Raw genomic sequence first — 13,523 nt, forward strand, 5'->3', positions numbered from 1 at the left:
CATATTTGCTGCTCTCCTGGAACTTCACCCGAGATCTGGTGGCCTGAGGACTAAGCTGAGCGGCCCTGCAATCGCCCTCCGAATCTGTCTGTCGCACAGAAGAGGACATTTTAGCCATCATTCAAAATGGCTCCAAACGTGTATTTAACTTATTCACTGCCAGACAATGTGCAAAAAGCTGTCCACTCCAGTGCCAGGGTTTGTGTCATTTTTACTCGAATTGCAGGAACCACAGCATATTGACTTTTAGGACGACATTAACATTCAGTACAGCATTAGAAACCTTAGAATCTCTTTTTTCATCAGAAAAAAAAAAAAAAGGCCAAAGCTGTTTCAGCCTCAAGTAAGTGGCGCTGTACTTCCATTCGGCTTACATTAGCTAGCTGGCTATTTATTAGCTCTCTAGCTAGCTACCTGGCTATCTGTTAGCTGTCTACCCAGCTGGCTAGAGAGCTGATAGCTAGCTATCTGTTAGCTATCTATTTAGCTGTTCAGCTGTCTATTTGTCTATTTAGCGCTTAGAAATGAAATGGATTATTCTTATTCTTATTATTAATGCTGAAAATAGTTTTTTTCTGATTGATAGCTGGTGGATTCGTTTTGCCACTTGGACTCACCTCTCGATCCGACCTGGCGCCTGTCGGCCTGTCTCGGGGTCCGCGTAGGCGACTGGCGTCGACTTCCGACGCCTCCTGACGCTGGAGACTCTCGCCTTGCGACTGGAGCGCACGACAACACGCAAATCAGAACAACTTTATACCCAAGCCGAAGGCCCGAAGGCCCGAAGGGTTTTTTTGTGCTAACCCTGGCGGCTTTCAGCTTCTCCTCCAAACGACGAGTGACAAAGCGGTCAAACTGCTGCGAGGCGCGACTCTTGGGGGCTTTGGAGGCTTTGGAGGCGAGGCCTTGAGGAGAAAATGAAAAACATTTTGAAAGGCGCTTAGAAATTAAATGTTGTATTATTATTATTATTATTATTATTATTATTATTATACAATGTTTTCCCTGCCACAAGGGGGCAGTGAAAAACTGTTTGAAAAAAATTAACAGTTGAATGATGGTCGTTAAATTGAATGTTTAATGTCATTTTTGTTGAGCACTAGCATGTGTGCGTGCTAGCATCTTTAGCGTCTTTGAGGGTCCGCCACAGCTATCTAGCTAGCTAGCTAGCTATTGGATATCTATTAGCTAGCTATTCGCTATCTGTTAGCTATCTATTAGCTAGCTTTCTATCTATTTGAGGTACTTCCGGGTTGAATGATTTTATGGGTCCCTTTTGGAAACGTCAGGGTAGTCCAAAGCAAAAGAACAACATTTGGGGTATTTTTATTGCTGTCTAATGTAATCTGAGTGATGTATAGTTGTTCTTTTTTTATTCACAGCTCTGGTGGAATTTTTGAGGACGGAGAAAAGGGACTCACTGCTTCCCTGAAGGTCTGCGGTCATCTTTGAAGAGCCTTCATCGCTTGCAATCTCCTCCACGTCATCAGCGGGGAACTCCTGGCTGGAAATCTGCTCCAATAGCTATCGTGCAAACCACAAGTCCAATAAGATTTGTAAAGTGGCCAAATTGAACACGTCATATCGAGACTGCATCCTAATCTTGATCCTCTACTCAAAAACTGTGCTGATATGAACTCGAAACCTTTGTTTCGTAATAATCGTGGTGTGCAAACTGGACTTTATACAGACAAGCTTGGCAAGAACCTTTTTCTCCACAGGAAATTTAGATTTATATACATTTATATACATTCATGTACACTCGTACATTCATACATTTGTATAATAATAATAATAATAATACATTTCATTTATAAGGACACTTTCCGTATATTCGTATATTTATATATAATATGTATATAAATTTTTATATATTTAAGTATTTAGATATTTATGTATTTAGATATTTAGATACAGCGGGGCCTCGGTTTACGAACACTTTGCCTTACGAACTTTTCGGTTTACGAATGTTAAATTTATGACAATTAAACCTTGGATTAAGCACTACTTTTCGCAATACACACCCCCCACCACGGCTGGCGTAGTAATCTTCGGCGGAAGAACATCAAAGCACAAAATTATATTTTATGAAGACCTGGGAACGGATTATTCTCATTTTAATGGTTTCCCACGCGAAATTATTTTTGTGATACACACTTTTCGCCTTACACACTCTGTCTGGGAACCAATTAAGTTCGTAAGCTAAGGCGCCACTGTATTTAGATATTTGGATATTTAGATATTTAGATATTTAATTTATATTTCGAATTTGAGACCATTTTCTTTTTTTTTTGGAAAAATCAGGATTATTCTTCTGTATAGCCAAGAAGTGAGTGACACAAACTTTAAGTGAAATGATGGCCAAAACGTGGGTCACTGACCGAGCTCCCTGTCAATGTTTATGCCTTGTTTTTACTCATACTCAACTACTATTGCCACCCGGAAGTATGTGTGACAGAATAGCGGTAGCACAAGATCAACCTTTTTCCTCCTGATCTGTCTCTGGGCGCGTAACTTTTGCTTGAGGGTTTCTCCAGGGTCTTCCTCGCTGCTTTGAGGATCCTGCAACACAACACATAACACCAATCAAATGGTTATGATTGCAAAGGGAGAAAAAAAAAGACGTTCAAAAGACGCAAATCGTACTATACACCAACCTTCATTGCATGAAGCGATTCTTCACTCAGCCCAGAGGACGGAAACAGAGCCTGGAAAGAACATGTTGAGACACGTTGGACATGATTTATTTACTCAAGTATGCCCGAGAATTTCAGATTTATGATCTAAACACTGAAAATAACATTAAATACAAAGAAAATAAGATAAAAGTATTCATGTCTGGTTCTTCATAAGAAGATGCCGAGTGTTAAAGGACAACCGACGTCACTTTTTTGTTTCTTAACTGACATCAGAAAAACGTTTTATGGCATCTAAAATACCCAAAACACGCAGTATGATATTTTTAGTCAAATGCAAAACACCAATAAAAATGACTTCAAGTGTCCAAAATCGGCAAAAAATTGAGCTGCGAATTTTCAGAAAGTTCCACCCCCAGTTCGTGACGTCACGCCAAGACGTCTTGCATTGATGGAGAATCAAAACAATGGCTTCACTTTCGGAGAATATGCTTTCTTGTGACTCAAACAGTTCTGAAGAGGAAAGCATACATGTTTGCAATCCATTAAAGAATTTATTTCGTGCCATTTTGAGGCAACATTGGGGGAAATGTCTCACCCAAAAAAAGAGGCACAAAATGGCGACCTCCTGTGGCCAACTCCGTTTCCACAGGCTTCCTTATATGGAGCTTGGACGCCCTCTTCTGGCAGCTTTTGGGTGCAACACGAGGTTGTCAGACCAAACAAGTACAGCAAAATACATTGACGTGATGAAAGGACTGCTACAATGTGTCTTTTTTCGGTCAGGGGCATTCCTTCAGTGACATCACGTACGGACTCGTCACTAACTCAAAAACAAGACTTTCGGAATATTCAGCGCAAGCCTTAAAACGTTAAATATAGCTATATGCGGTGGAATCTTATTAAAATGAGCTCAGTAGAAGTCTTGTCTATTATTATTATTCGTCACACCTTCCTCGGCAGAAACGAGTATACATGTTTAACTTTTCTTCCATCTATCAGTCGTGGACGAGTATTCTCGTCTACTACCATACCTTCAAAAAACTAGCTACATATGTCTATACTCGTCGATTCTCCGACAGCCGTTGTCGTCGTAACGGTGTTGTTCGCATCCGCATTTGCATTCTCTTTTTTTTTGGTCGCATTTTCAAGTGTTACATGATGAAAACCCAGCAGAACCGAGTTCATTTGAATTATTCAGTCTTTTGTATTGATAAAAGGATTATTGACTCTGTACTGGTAGAGACTAAGCATTTTGCTGAACAAACTGGGAAGGATTTACAAACTGTTTTCATCGCCAGCATCAACGATACCATATAGCACTAGAGTCTGGAAAAGGGAACATTTTTCACCCGTAAAAATGTTGGGGAAGGTCTCACAACATATATATTAAAACTCTGACAGTCAGTACAAATAACTTCAAGTAAAACTAAGAATCTTAACAAAAAAATGGCCCGAAAAAACTGCTACCGTCCAAAATATAAATACTTCAACTGAAACCTACAAAAAAGAATAGCGTACAACAAAGTAAGTCATATTTGAAGATCTCTTCTCGTGTAAATTTTACCTGCTCGTCGTCGCCCTCACTTTTGAGTCTGCCCAAGGTTTCTTGCAAGGATCGTCGCTGCTTTCGCAGTTTATCTCGAATGGCGCTAGGATAAAATAAAACGGGATGGAAAAAGAACAGTTAGCATTAACGTAGGCGCGTGTCTTGTTGTTTCGTGTGGAATTAATCGACCGAATTGTTTTAAGATACAAAGATGGTAACTATTATTGTACATTACCTCGGGGAAGCCATGGCGAACCTAGCGGATTTCTCTGACGTCAAAATGCGATTAATACAACGTAACTATTCGGTCCATTATAACCCCTATATGTAGATGTACTAGAGTCGTTTAAAATTATTGTGCTTCCTTGGACAAAATTCCGAAATACATCTTTAATACCAAAACATTGAGAAATTAACACGGCAAACACTTGAATGTCTTCACTAATTCTCTCAGTTGTCCTACAACAATGTGACGCTTGGTAGCATGAGAGCTCCCATTGGCTGGTTGTAACTGTCTGTCTGGCAATCCTGCTCTTCTATTCGTTCCTGCGTCGATTAACCCGCCTCCATTATATACTTGTGCCTGCTGCTTGGTAACATGACGACGCCATCGTGCGTGACTACGGAAAGCGAGAAGCCGCGTTGTCCTCAATTGTTTACATTTTACAAATGTAAACTCAGTTTGAAATTGGTTCCAAACCAATACATTCGAATGTATTATTATTATTATTATTATTATTATTATTATTATTATTAAAAGTTTAGCGATTCCAATTTCAATATAAATGATTGAAATTCATTTTCTAGTAAAACATATTTCAGTTGTACCCTCGATTAGCTATCTCTCAGCTATATATTAGCTCGATAGCTACTTAGCTGGCTATCTATTAGCTATCTATTAGCTAGCTGGCTTGCTTTTTATTCATTTGAGCTATTCGCTGGCGCGTGTGGCTGCCGCTGCTAAACCAAAGAAAAACTTATCCTGCGACTGTAAAATGACCTTGAGAGTTTTGAAAGGCACTTATAAATGAAATTTATGATTATTATTAACTGTAACAGTTATCTTTAGTAGTGACACGGACATGCTGGAGGCTGTCCATGCTAATTTCGGACAAAAGGCAGGGTACACCCTGAACTGGTCGCCAGCTAATCACGTGGCACATACAGACAAACCGTTGACCTGTGAAAAGCAGTGGGTCATACACGATTAAACCATCAAACCCAGAGTGGTTAGCTTGTTAGCTTAGCGTGATTGTCACTTTTGCCTATGCGTAATCCGCTGCTAGTGTGTCCAAATAGTCTGTGTCGGCGTAGACCAAGAAGCCAGAGAACAAGCTGTCCGCCCAGCCCGGATCGGCAAACAAACCATTCTGGTCATGGTAAAAGATCTCAAGCCACACGGCGTCTTCAGGGTTGAGGAACATCACCGTAGACCCCGAAGCCACGTCGTGGTTGCCCGTGTTGGCGTCAAAGGTCTTGATGCGATGCTGTCCGTTGTGCATCAGAGCGATGGCCAAGTGTTTATTGGCCAGGGTGATGTCGTAGGAGAAGTAATAAATGCCGGGATAGGCGCAGACGAACTTGCCCGTTTGGAGGTTGTAATGGCCGCCCTCGTTGAGGAGGACCTTGTTGAATTTAATGGGTGTATTCTCCGTGGGGTAACTGTTGGTGATGCCCACAGAGAAAGCTGATTTGGGGGCGAGACTCCCGCATTTGCATTGTCCCGGCGTCCCGCCAATGCCACGTTGGCCCTTTTGTCCTTTCTCGCCGTTGCGACCCAAAGGGCCCGGTGGACCTTCACCTCCGTTCTCTCCCGTGGGACCTCGTTTACCCGTAGGACCTCGCTCACCTCGCTCGCCGATCTTCCCCGTGGGCCCTACCCTGCCCTTGATACCTGAAACGCAAATGTTTCGCATGAGCATGTTCTGACCAGTAGTTAGCGATGTAGCATCATTGGTAAGACAAACAAAAAGTTGTTAGGCGTTGAGTGTTCACCCTAAACCTCCGGACCCTAACCCTAACGCCTAACCTTCAACCATAACCCCTAACCTTTAACCCTAACCTGATCACGGGTGTTGCACGAGGGTGACGGCATTTCATTCTCACTCGCCATCACCACCGGGGTCCCCCATGGCTCTGTACTAAGCTGCTTCTACATTCCCTCTACATCCATACCAAGTTACCAAACGGTACTCCATTGAATACCTGGGCTATCTCCGTACCGGTTGGCTATTTTAAGAACCTAACAACGGAAACAGATTTCCCCAACGCGGTTTCAAGCATGAAATCACCTCGGAACGCGGCCATGTTGAAATTTCGGATTACCCGACGCGTGGGCCAAAGGGTCTGTTCTCCAGCCGCCTCGTTTCATGCGACGAGTACGCTTGCTAGCGAGCAGCCTTTGAGCACTTTGACTCGCCGAGCGTTTTTTCGTGTTATGATTTAATATACACTTCATGGGAACCAGCTGTGGTTGCCGTTCCTCAATAAAGATAACTCGGTACAAGGCCGTGAACACACATGTTGAATGACAACATATTTATTTCGGCTTACATAGTCCACCATTTTGAATAATAATAATAATAATAAGAGTGACATGGAAATGAAACCATATGGAAACTGCCTATGATACCTGGGTCTCCCTTCTGTCCCTTCTCCCCCGTCCTGCCATCTCTGCCATCTCTACCAGGGACACCCGGGTTCCCGTCCGATCCCGGGGTCCCGCCCGGACCGGGCTTACCGGGGGGTCCCGGTGCACCTGGGACGCTGCAGAGGAGACGGGGCGCTCCTTTCAGCAACTGTCCGGTGACGCAGTGGCACAGGCACACGGCTCCCATCAAGGCCCACATCTTCGCATCTGGACAGTCAAACAACAAAGACAATATTCGGAAAACAAAAGCTCTGGGATGAAAATAACGTAGCTGGTTATTGATCCACCAACGATAGACAATGCTAACTCTCTGGTGACAAAGGTCCCGACTGTAGAAATCTTGTAGTATCTTCCAACCAACTGCAGCCTTCCTAGTTTGCCCTTGCGGCTCTGTCCCACTTAGCGACAGAGCTAATGACTGATGACCAAACTACCTACTCACCTACAGTACTACTAGCTACTCACCTAGTAGCTAATGGTACTTATCACCAGTTAAAGGAACATTATCCCCTTAGCTAGCTCCTGTTAATCAACGTACGTCACGACTAAGCTACTGCAACTACAAACGTTAGCCTCCGTTGAAATGAATATGAAGTTAGGTAACCGTAGCCCCAAAAACAGAGTCACAGACCGCACTGTGGTTTGGTTATACCATCCGACCGCTACTAATTAGATACTCAGTATAAGATTACTACAGTATATCTATGTATTTTCTTTTTTTTAATGTAGAAAACGTTCTATGAACTTTAAAAGACACATTCTCACCTGATTTCGCATTTCCCAAGTTATCGTAACAAGCGACTAAAATACTAGACAACCTATGGAATCTTCCCATTTGTTTTTTGTGGTCTAATTTTGGGGTTTTGGCGTGTTATATAAAAAAAGAGTGATCCGCATAGCTAATTTCATCAGCGACTGTAATTTGGCGATGACACTCAGAAGAGGCCAGATGCGATTCTCACACTGAGAAGACTGCGGCGTGTTCACAGTCTAATCTTCTCAATGGCCCACAGGGGTTTTCTGAACGTTCCAAATGAAACGTGTTGTCCACCAGCCAACTCCAGTTCACGTGCCAAAACATTCCTCGGAGATGACATCACGGCAGGCATCGTTTTCGTGTCTGTCCAGGGGAACCTCGACATGCGGTTGCACTTGTGCAGACAGAAAGCCAAACAGGAATGTTGATCACGGGGAGAAAAACTACAAATTAATCCCCACCAGTGGTTTGAGTTGCAACACAGCTGGACTCTGATCTGGTTTGACTGGTAAGATTGCGCGTGTCCACCACTACGTGCAGTGGTTTGGTTTTTAGCATGTTCAACCGCAACAAATGGACGGACGGACAAAGGAAACGAGCCATCAAGTGGTCAAGTTGGTCTACAGAAAAACAGGAAGTAAACGTTGCACCAATAAAATGATTCTGAGCCGCAGTCCTTGCGGTGGCGTCGGAGCGGTTTTAAAGAATGAAACCTCGCCTGAGCGTTTGCTTCCGAAGCTTTGATGATGTCGGCATTTGGGGATGGCCATCGGAAACTACAACTAATAGTTTGTCTTTTGTTTGAATGGACCCTAACCTGAAAATATTTCTTGCTTCTTCACAGGAACAATTTTCAAACTTATGTTCGATCCTATTTCCATATTAGTACCGTGAAATGACAATGAGCATGTAGCCGTGCATTGACATGCAAGTTTTGTTTTACTTCACTTCAACGCACACGAGATAAATATATCTTTGTTTTCCGTGCTGGATAAAGAATATATGCACGTGAGTATTGTTTAGATTAGCTCCCTACATGTTGTATTGCGTGTCTGTGACTGTAAAGTGTCCTTAAGAGCTTTGAAAGGCGCTTAAAATTAAATATATTATTATTATTATTATTATTATTATTATTAAAGGTTGATATGATACAGTGACATCGATGCTATTCACTAACCTGTCTATAGTGTTTGGCATTGCGTACTAGCATTAAGCTAGTTTATTTATTTATCAAATTATGTATTTACTTATTTGATGTCATTTTGGAATTATGACATGATTTATTAATCTATTTATCTGTTTATTTACGTATTTACCTATTTTATAATTTATTTACTGTATTTATCGATCAAATTATTTTTTTATGTAATTATGAATTTATTTATTTATCTGTTTATGTATTTATTTATTTACCTATTTTGTATTTATTTACTGTATTTATGTATTTATCTATCAAATTATGTATTGATGTAATTATGAAATTATTTATTTATCCATTTATCTGTTTATTTATTTACACATTTTTTATTTATTTACTGTATTTACTGTATTTATCTATCAAATAATTTATTTGATGTAATTGTGTGATTATGAAATAATGTTTTTATCTATTTATCTGTTTATTTATTTACCTATTTTGTATTTATTTGCTGTATTTATGTATTTATCTACCAAATTATTTATTTGATGTAATTGTGTAAGAATGTATGTATTTATTTATTTATTTGTTTATATTAGTACAACGCGTAATTTTCTTTGAAAGTAAAGTCTATCTGGGAATGGCAACAGACAAACTTTTAAACAATCGCAAAACCTCGCGGCTCACACTAACTTTTGCAAAAGACGATCCCACGCCAGTCGCGGTCATGCGTACGTGCAATGAACGGCAAAATCTCCCGCACGCGCGCGCGCACGCGTCCGCAATCGATGATCTGACTTGTTGGTTGTAAGAGCGGCGTGTCAGTCTTACCCGCCATGCGGAAGTCGTTGTTATTCCGCTAACATGCTAACATGCTAACATGTTCCCGGTTGCATCCGCCAGACATGTGCAAGCGGTGCGTCTGCTGACTGCGTCTTGTCGTGAGTCGGCGAGAGCAGCTGGATGGACGGCCTGCCTTCCATGGAATCCAACCTCCAAATCCCCCCCAAACCCCCAAACCCCTAAACTCCCTTCTCAAGTTCTAAAGTGAACTGACGTCATCAACGCAGACGCACGCGAGACCTAACAATTCATATATGTCATTCCTGTTTCAGCCTGATGAGGGCAGTGTTGACCAATTTAATAATAGAGGTAAAATGGCCCAGAGAAACAATGAATCCTTCCATTCGTCTCTCTCTCTCTCTCTCTCTCTCTCTCTCTCTCTCTCTCTCTCTCTCTCTCTCTCTCTCTCTCTCTCTCTCTCTCTCTCTCTCTCTCTCTCTTTCTCCATCCATCCATCTATCTATCTATCTATCTATCTATCTATCTATCTATCTATCTATCTATCTATCTATCTATCTATCTATCTATCTATCTATCTATCTATCTATCTATCTATCTATCTATCTAGCTAGCTAGCTAGCTAGCTAGCTATTCATCCATATATATATATATATATATATATATATATATATATATATATATATATATATATATATATATATATATATATATATATATTTTTTTTACATGAATCAAATAAAAGTGACAAGTTAAGAAGGTCCCCAGAGGGTAAAGTGTATCTTTGTCGACGTACGTATGGTTTCTGATGACATCTTGTTCTTGTTGTCTGTGTTGACTCTTTGCATTCCTGGCCCGGAGCTGCGCACTTCTAACCTTTCAGTCAAAGAACTCAAGAAGTCATCGTTCGTTCGTTCGTGTCATTGTCAACGTCAACTTTGGCCTTTTGTTTACACGCGGGCGGGACCCCCCAAAGCCCCTTCCTCGGGCCTTCCCTTTGAGGCTAACGTGCCCGTTTCTTGCCCTCTTATTGGATCAAGTTGACATGCGGCGCTCGCTCATGTCCACTCCATGTCTGCTTTCAATTGAGTCTTCCTTTTTTTCTTTTTGGTCTCATGGGCAGCCACAAGACGCTCTGATGTTTGCCTGAGTGCCTGACTTTAATGCTAGCGTCGGAAACACGCGGCCCCGGGGGCCAATGGGAGGTTGTTAGGGGCCACCGTGGTCGTGTTTTGTCTAATCAGATGACAGCGACATAATGGAATTTGGTGGTGTATACAAGGGAGAGAGAGTCAAGGATGACTGAAAAGTGAAAAACATGACGACAACAACAGCTTAAATTTAGGAACTAAAGGAAAAAGGCCATTGCTGCATACACCTTGAAATAAAAAAAGATTAAAAGGCTAAAAGGTGTCATGGGAAAGGGCGTCATGCAGTACCCCTCAACTCCCCCTCCCCAAAAAAAACTTAAAAAAAAAAGAAAGAAATGCTCAAAAAAATAACCGAGTATAAAAATTATAATGATGTGATCGCAATTACGAATAAACATAAAAAATAAATAAATTAATTAATTAATTAATGAACGAATGAATGAATGAATGAATGAATTCACAAATAAATAAATGAATAAATACATACATACATACATACATACATACATACATACATACATAGATAAATAATACAAAAATAAATGAATGAATAAATGAATCCACAAAATAAATAAATAAATAAATAAATAAATAAATAAATAAATAAATGAATGAATAAATGAAACCACAAATAAAAATAAATAAATAGATGGATTAATAAATAACTAAACTAATAACAAAATATATAAATATATAAATGTATTTATGAATAAATACACAAACAAACACACGACTAAATAAATAAATAAATAAATGAGTGAATGAATTAATTAATCAATGAATAAACAAATAAACTAATAATTAAATATAGAAATGTATGAATAAATAAACAATCAAATAAATACATACATTTACAAACAAACACATAAATAAATAAACGGGGCCCCCAAAAAGTGTGCCAGATGTCATGTTTTTCAATGACAAAAAAAAAATTGATAGGGCAGATGGCAAAGTTGGCATGTGGAAATATTGATTTGCGCTTTTCCTTTCCTTTCCGTGTGTTTTTTCCAGCTGGCCCTCAGCAAACAGAGCGTCTATCAACGCACGCCGGTGACACCACGCCACACAAACCCACAAATACGTAGCAAGGGCAAAGCACTCTGTTTGTTCTACCAGGGGCCATTTCAGGGACAACGGGAACCTTTTACCACCTTTGCCATACAAAAAACTTTGGGGGAATTTCAATTAAAAAAAAAACTTTTGCAACATAACATTTGACGAATCGTGAGTAGAGCCACCCAAAAAAGTCTGGAGAAGCTAGGCCTAAAAACACACCGGAAATGGAGCCATTTGGTTGGACGATAGCAACCACCTCAGGGTCATTTTGGACATTTTTGATGACCCCGAGTCACCCTAAATTACAAAATATGTATTTTATTTTCAAGTTGTTCTTATTGTTGTCATTGGGTCTTCTTCTTCATTGTATGCCGGTGAAAATTGGAGTTACTGATCATGGCAAAAACTAATTAAAACGTCAGCCGACAGAGCCAGTGTGCGTGACTTAGCAACATGGGATTTTGTGGGCATGCTTGACATTAGAAAATTCACCCCCCAAAAAATATATATGAAGAAGGAAGATTCAAAATAAAATAAAATAAAATAAAATAAAATAAAATAAAATAAAATAAAATAAAATAAAAGTCAAAATCAAAATCAAAATCCAACCAAACCAAACCTATCGAAACACAATACAATACAATACAATACAATACAATACAATACAATACAATACAATACAATACAATGAAATGAAATGAAATGAAATGAAATGAAATGAAATGAAATGAAATGAAAGAAGAATGTCAAAGTGAAGCAGGTCATCGCCAAATTTTGGGGGAAATTCATCACCAGTCTTCAGTGATCGTCAGTCGTGCTTACTTTCATAACATTTAGTAGACCCACAAAAAGTCAGTCAAGTTTATTCATTTCAATGCTTCCCTTTTTTTAAATTAACTTCATTTAACAACACGAAGCACAGAAAATCTTCCCCTGTCGGGTTGAAGCTCATTTTCTCACCATTTTATTTGTTCTTAATCACCAAACTGCTCCTTGAGATTTTCTTCCGTTGCGATAATTGCAAAATATCCACCACATAAATACTTCCGTTTTTTTCTCTGATATAATAAAACAATATACGTACTCCGTATATATACAGCACTGTCAGTCCCCTTAAATGCGTTAGATGGCGATCTTGCAGCAATTTTGCTTTTCCATCCAGGCTATTTCACCCACTCAGTGACGTCACGGGAAGCTTCTTGTTGACATACGTATTTCCAATGATCCAGAATGTTAAAAATTGAAGGCAAGGAATGCGTGTGTATCCACCAGCGTGTGTACACAGAGCAGGAAACGGCGGCATCCCATCATTCCACGTGACACCCCACCCCCGTTGCCCCTTCCCCATTCACTCTTATCTCAGGCCAAATATTGACTTAGCCATGTTGCTTTTTGTCTTTGCAGGGAATGATCAACAAGCAAGCTGGACACAGCGAGCGGACACACAAACACAATGCAACACCTTTCTGCTATTTATTCAGTTATTTATTTTATGTTTGTTTTCTAGTTATTTATTTATTTTTCTCTCTTGTTTAATTATTTCTTCATTCATCCATTCACAAGAGATCTATTCATTCATTAATATATATTTATTTCTTTGTTTATTCAACCATTCATAAGAGTATTTATTTATCTATTTGTTTGTGTGTTTATTTATTTTCTTGTGTATTTATTTGTTTACTTGATTATAGTTTATGTATTTACAGTTTATTTCTTTAAATACAAAACCATAGCACATGTATTATACATAAATAAGGTATATTGTGTGTAGTTGTAAGGCTTATT

General features: G+C 39.7%; 2 protein-coding genes across 8 annotated transcripts in view; both read right to left on the minus strand.

Moving 5' to 3' along the window:
• The window catches only part of cc2d2a (coiled-coil and C2 domain containing 2A), a 30,956-nt gene extending 26,336 nt beyond the window's left edge, over nucleotides 1–4,620 (minus strand). For all 7 annotated transcript variants that reach the window (XM_089000860.1, XM_089000859.1, XM_089000858.1 and 4 more), the window contains exons 1-8: nucleotides 4,421–4,620; nucleotides 4,204–4,288; nucleotides 2,658–2,708; nucleotides 2,482–2,562; nucleotides 1,422–1,524; nucleotides 805–905; nucleotides 618–719; nucleotides 2–88 (exon numbers count right to left, since the gene is read on the minus strand). In XM_089000860.1, the coding sequence (XP_088856986.1) occupies nucleotides 2–88; nucleotides 618–719; nucleotides 805–905; nucleotides 1,422–1,524; nucleotides 2,482–2,562; nucleotides 2,658–2,708; nucleotides 4,204–4,288; nucleotides 4,421–4,434 (624 nt within the window). In that variant the 5' untranslated portion in view covers nucleotides 4,435–4,620. The remainder of the gene's footprint in view (nucleotide 1; nucleotides 89–617; nucleotides 720–804; nucleotides 906–1,421; nucleotides 1,525–2,481; nucleotides 2,563–2,657; nucleotides 2,709–4,203; nucleotides 4,289–4,420) is intronic.
• A 392-nt stretch (nucleotides 4,621–5,012) lies between these two features.
• c1qtnf7 (C1q and TNF related 7) lies at nucleotides 5,013–9,762 on the minus strand. Its single transcript, XM_089000866.1, has 3 exons — nucleotides 9,562–9,762; nucleotides 6,818–7,042; nucleotides 5,013–6,079 (listed from the first exon to the last, which is right to left on the minus strand). The coding sequence occupies exons 1-3, from the start codon at nucleotides 9,566–9,568 to the stop codon at nucleotides 5,451–5,453; spliced, it is 861 nt and encodes a 286-aa protein (XP_088856992.1). The 5' UTR covers nucleotides 9,569–9,762; the 3' UTR covers nucleotides 5,013–5,450.
• Between the last annotated feature and the right edge of the window lie 3,761 nt (nucleotides 9,763–13,523).

This window comes from Hippocampus bargibanti, linkage group LG07 (assembly GCF_051943395.1).
Source record: "Hippocampus bargibanti isolate YZ-2025 linkage group LG07, ASM5194339v1, whole genome shotgun sequence".
NCBI classification, from domain to species: domain Eukaryota; kingdom Metazoa; phylum Chordata; class Actinopteri; order Syngnathiformes; family Syngnathidae; genus Hippocampus; species Hippocampus bargibanti.

Bases quoted from the DNA above. Each gene is read 5' to 3' on its own strand.
- c1qtnf7 (XM_089000866.1), bottom strand. The intron at 6,080-6,817 runs GTATCATAGGCA...TTTGCGTTTCAG, and splicing joins GGGACAGAAGGGAGACCCAG to GTATCAAGGGCAGGGTAGGG.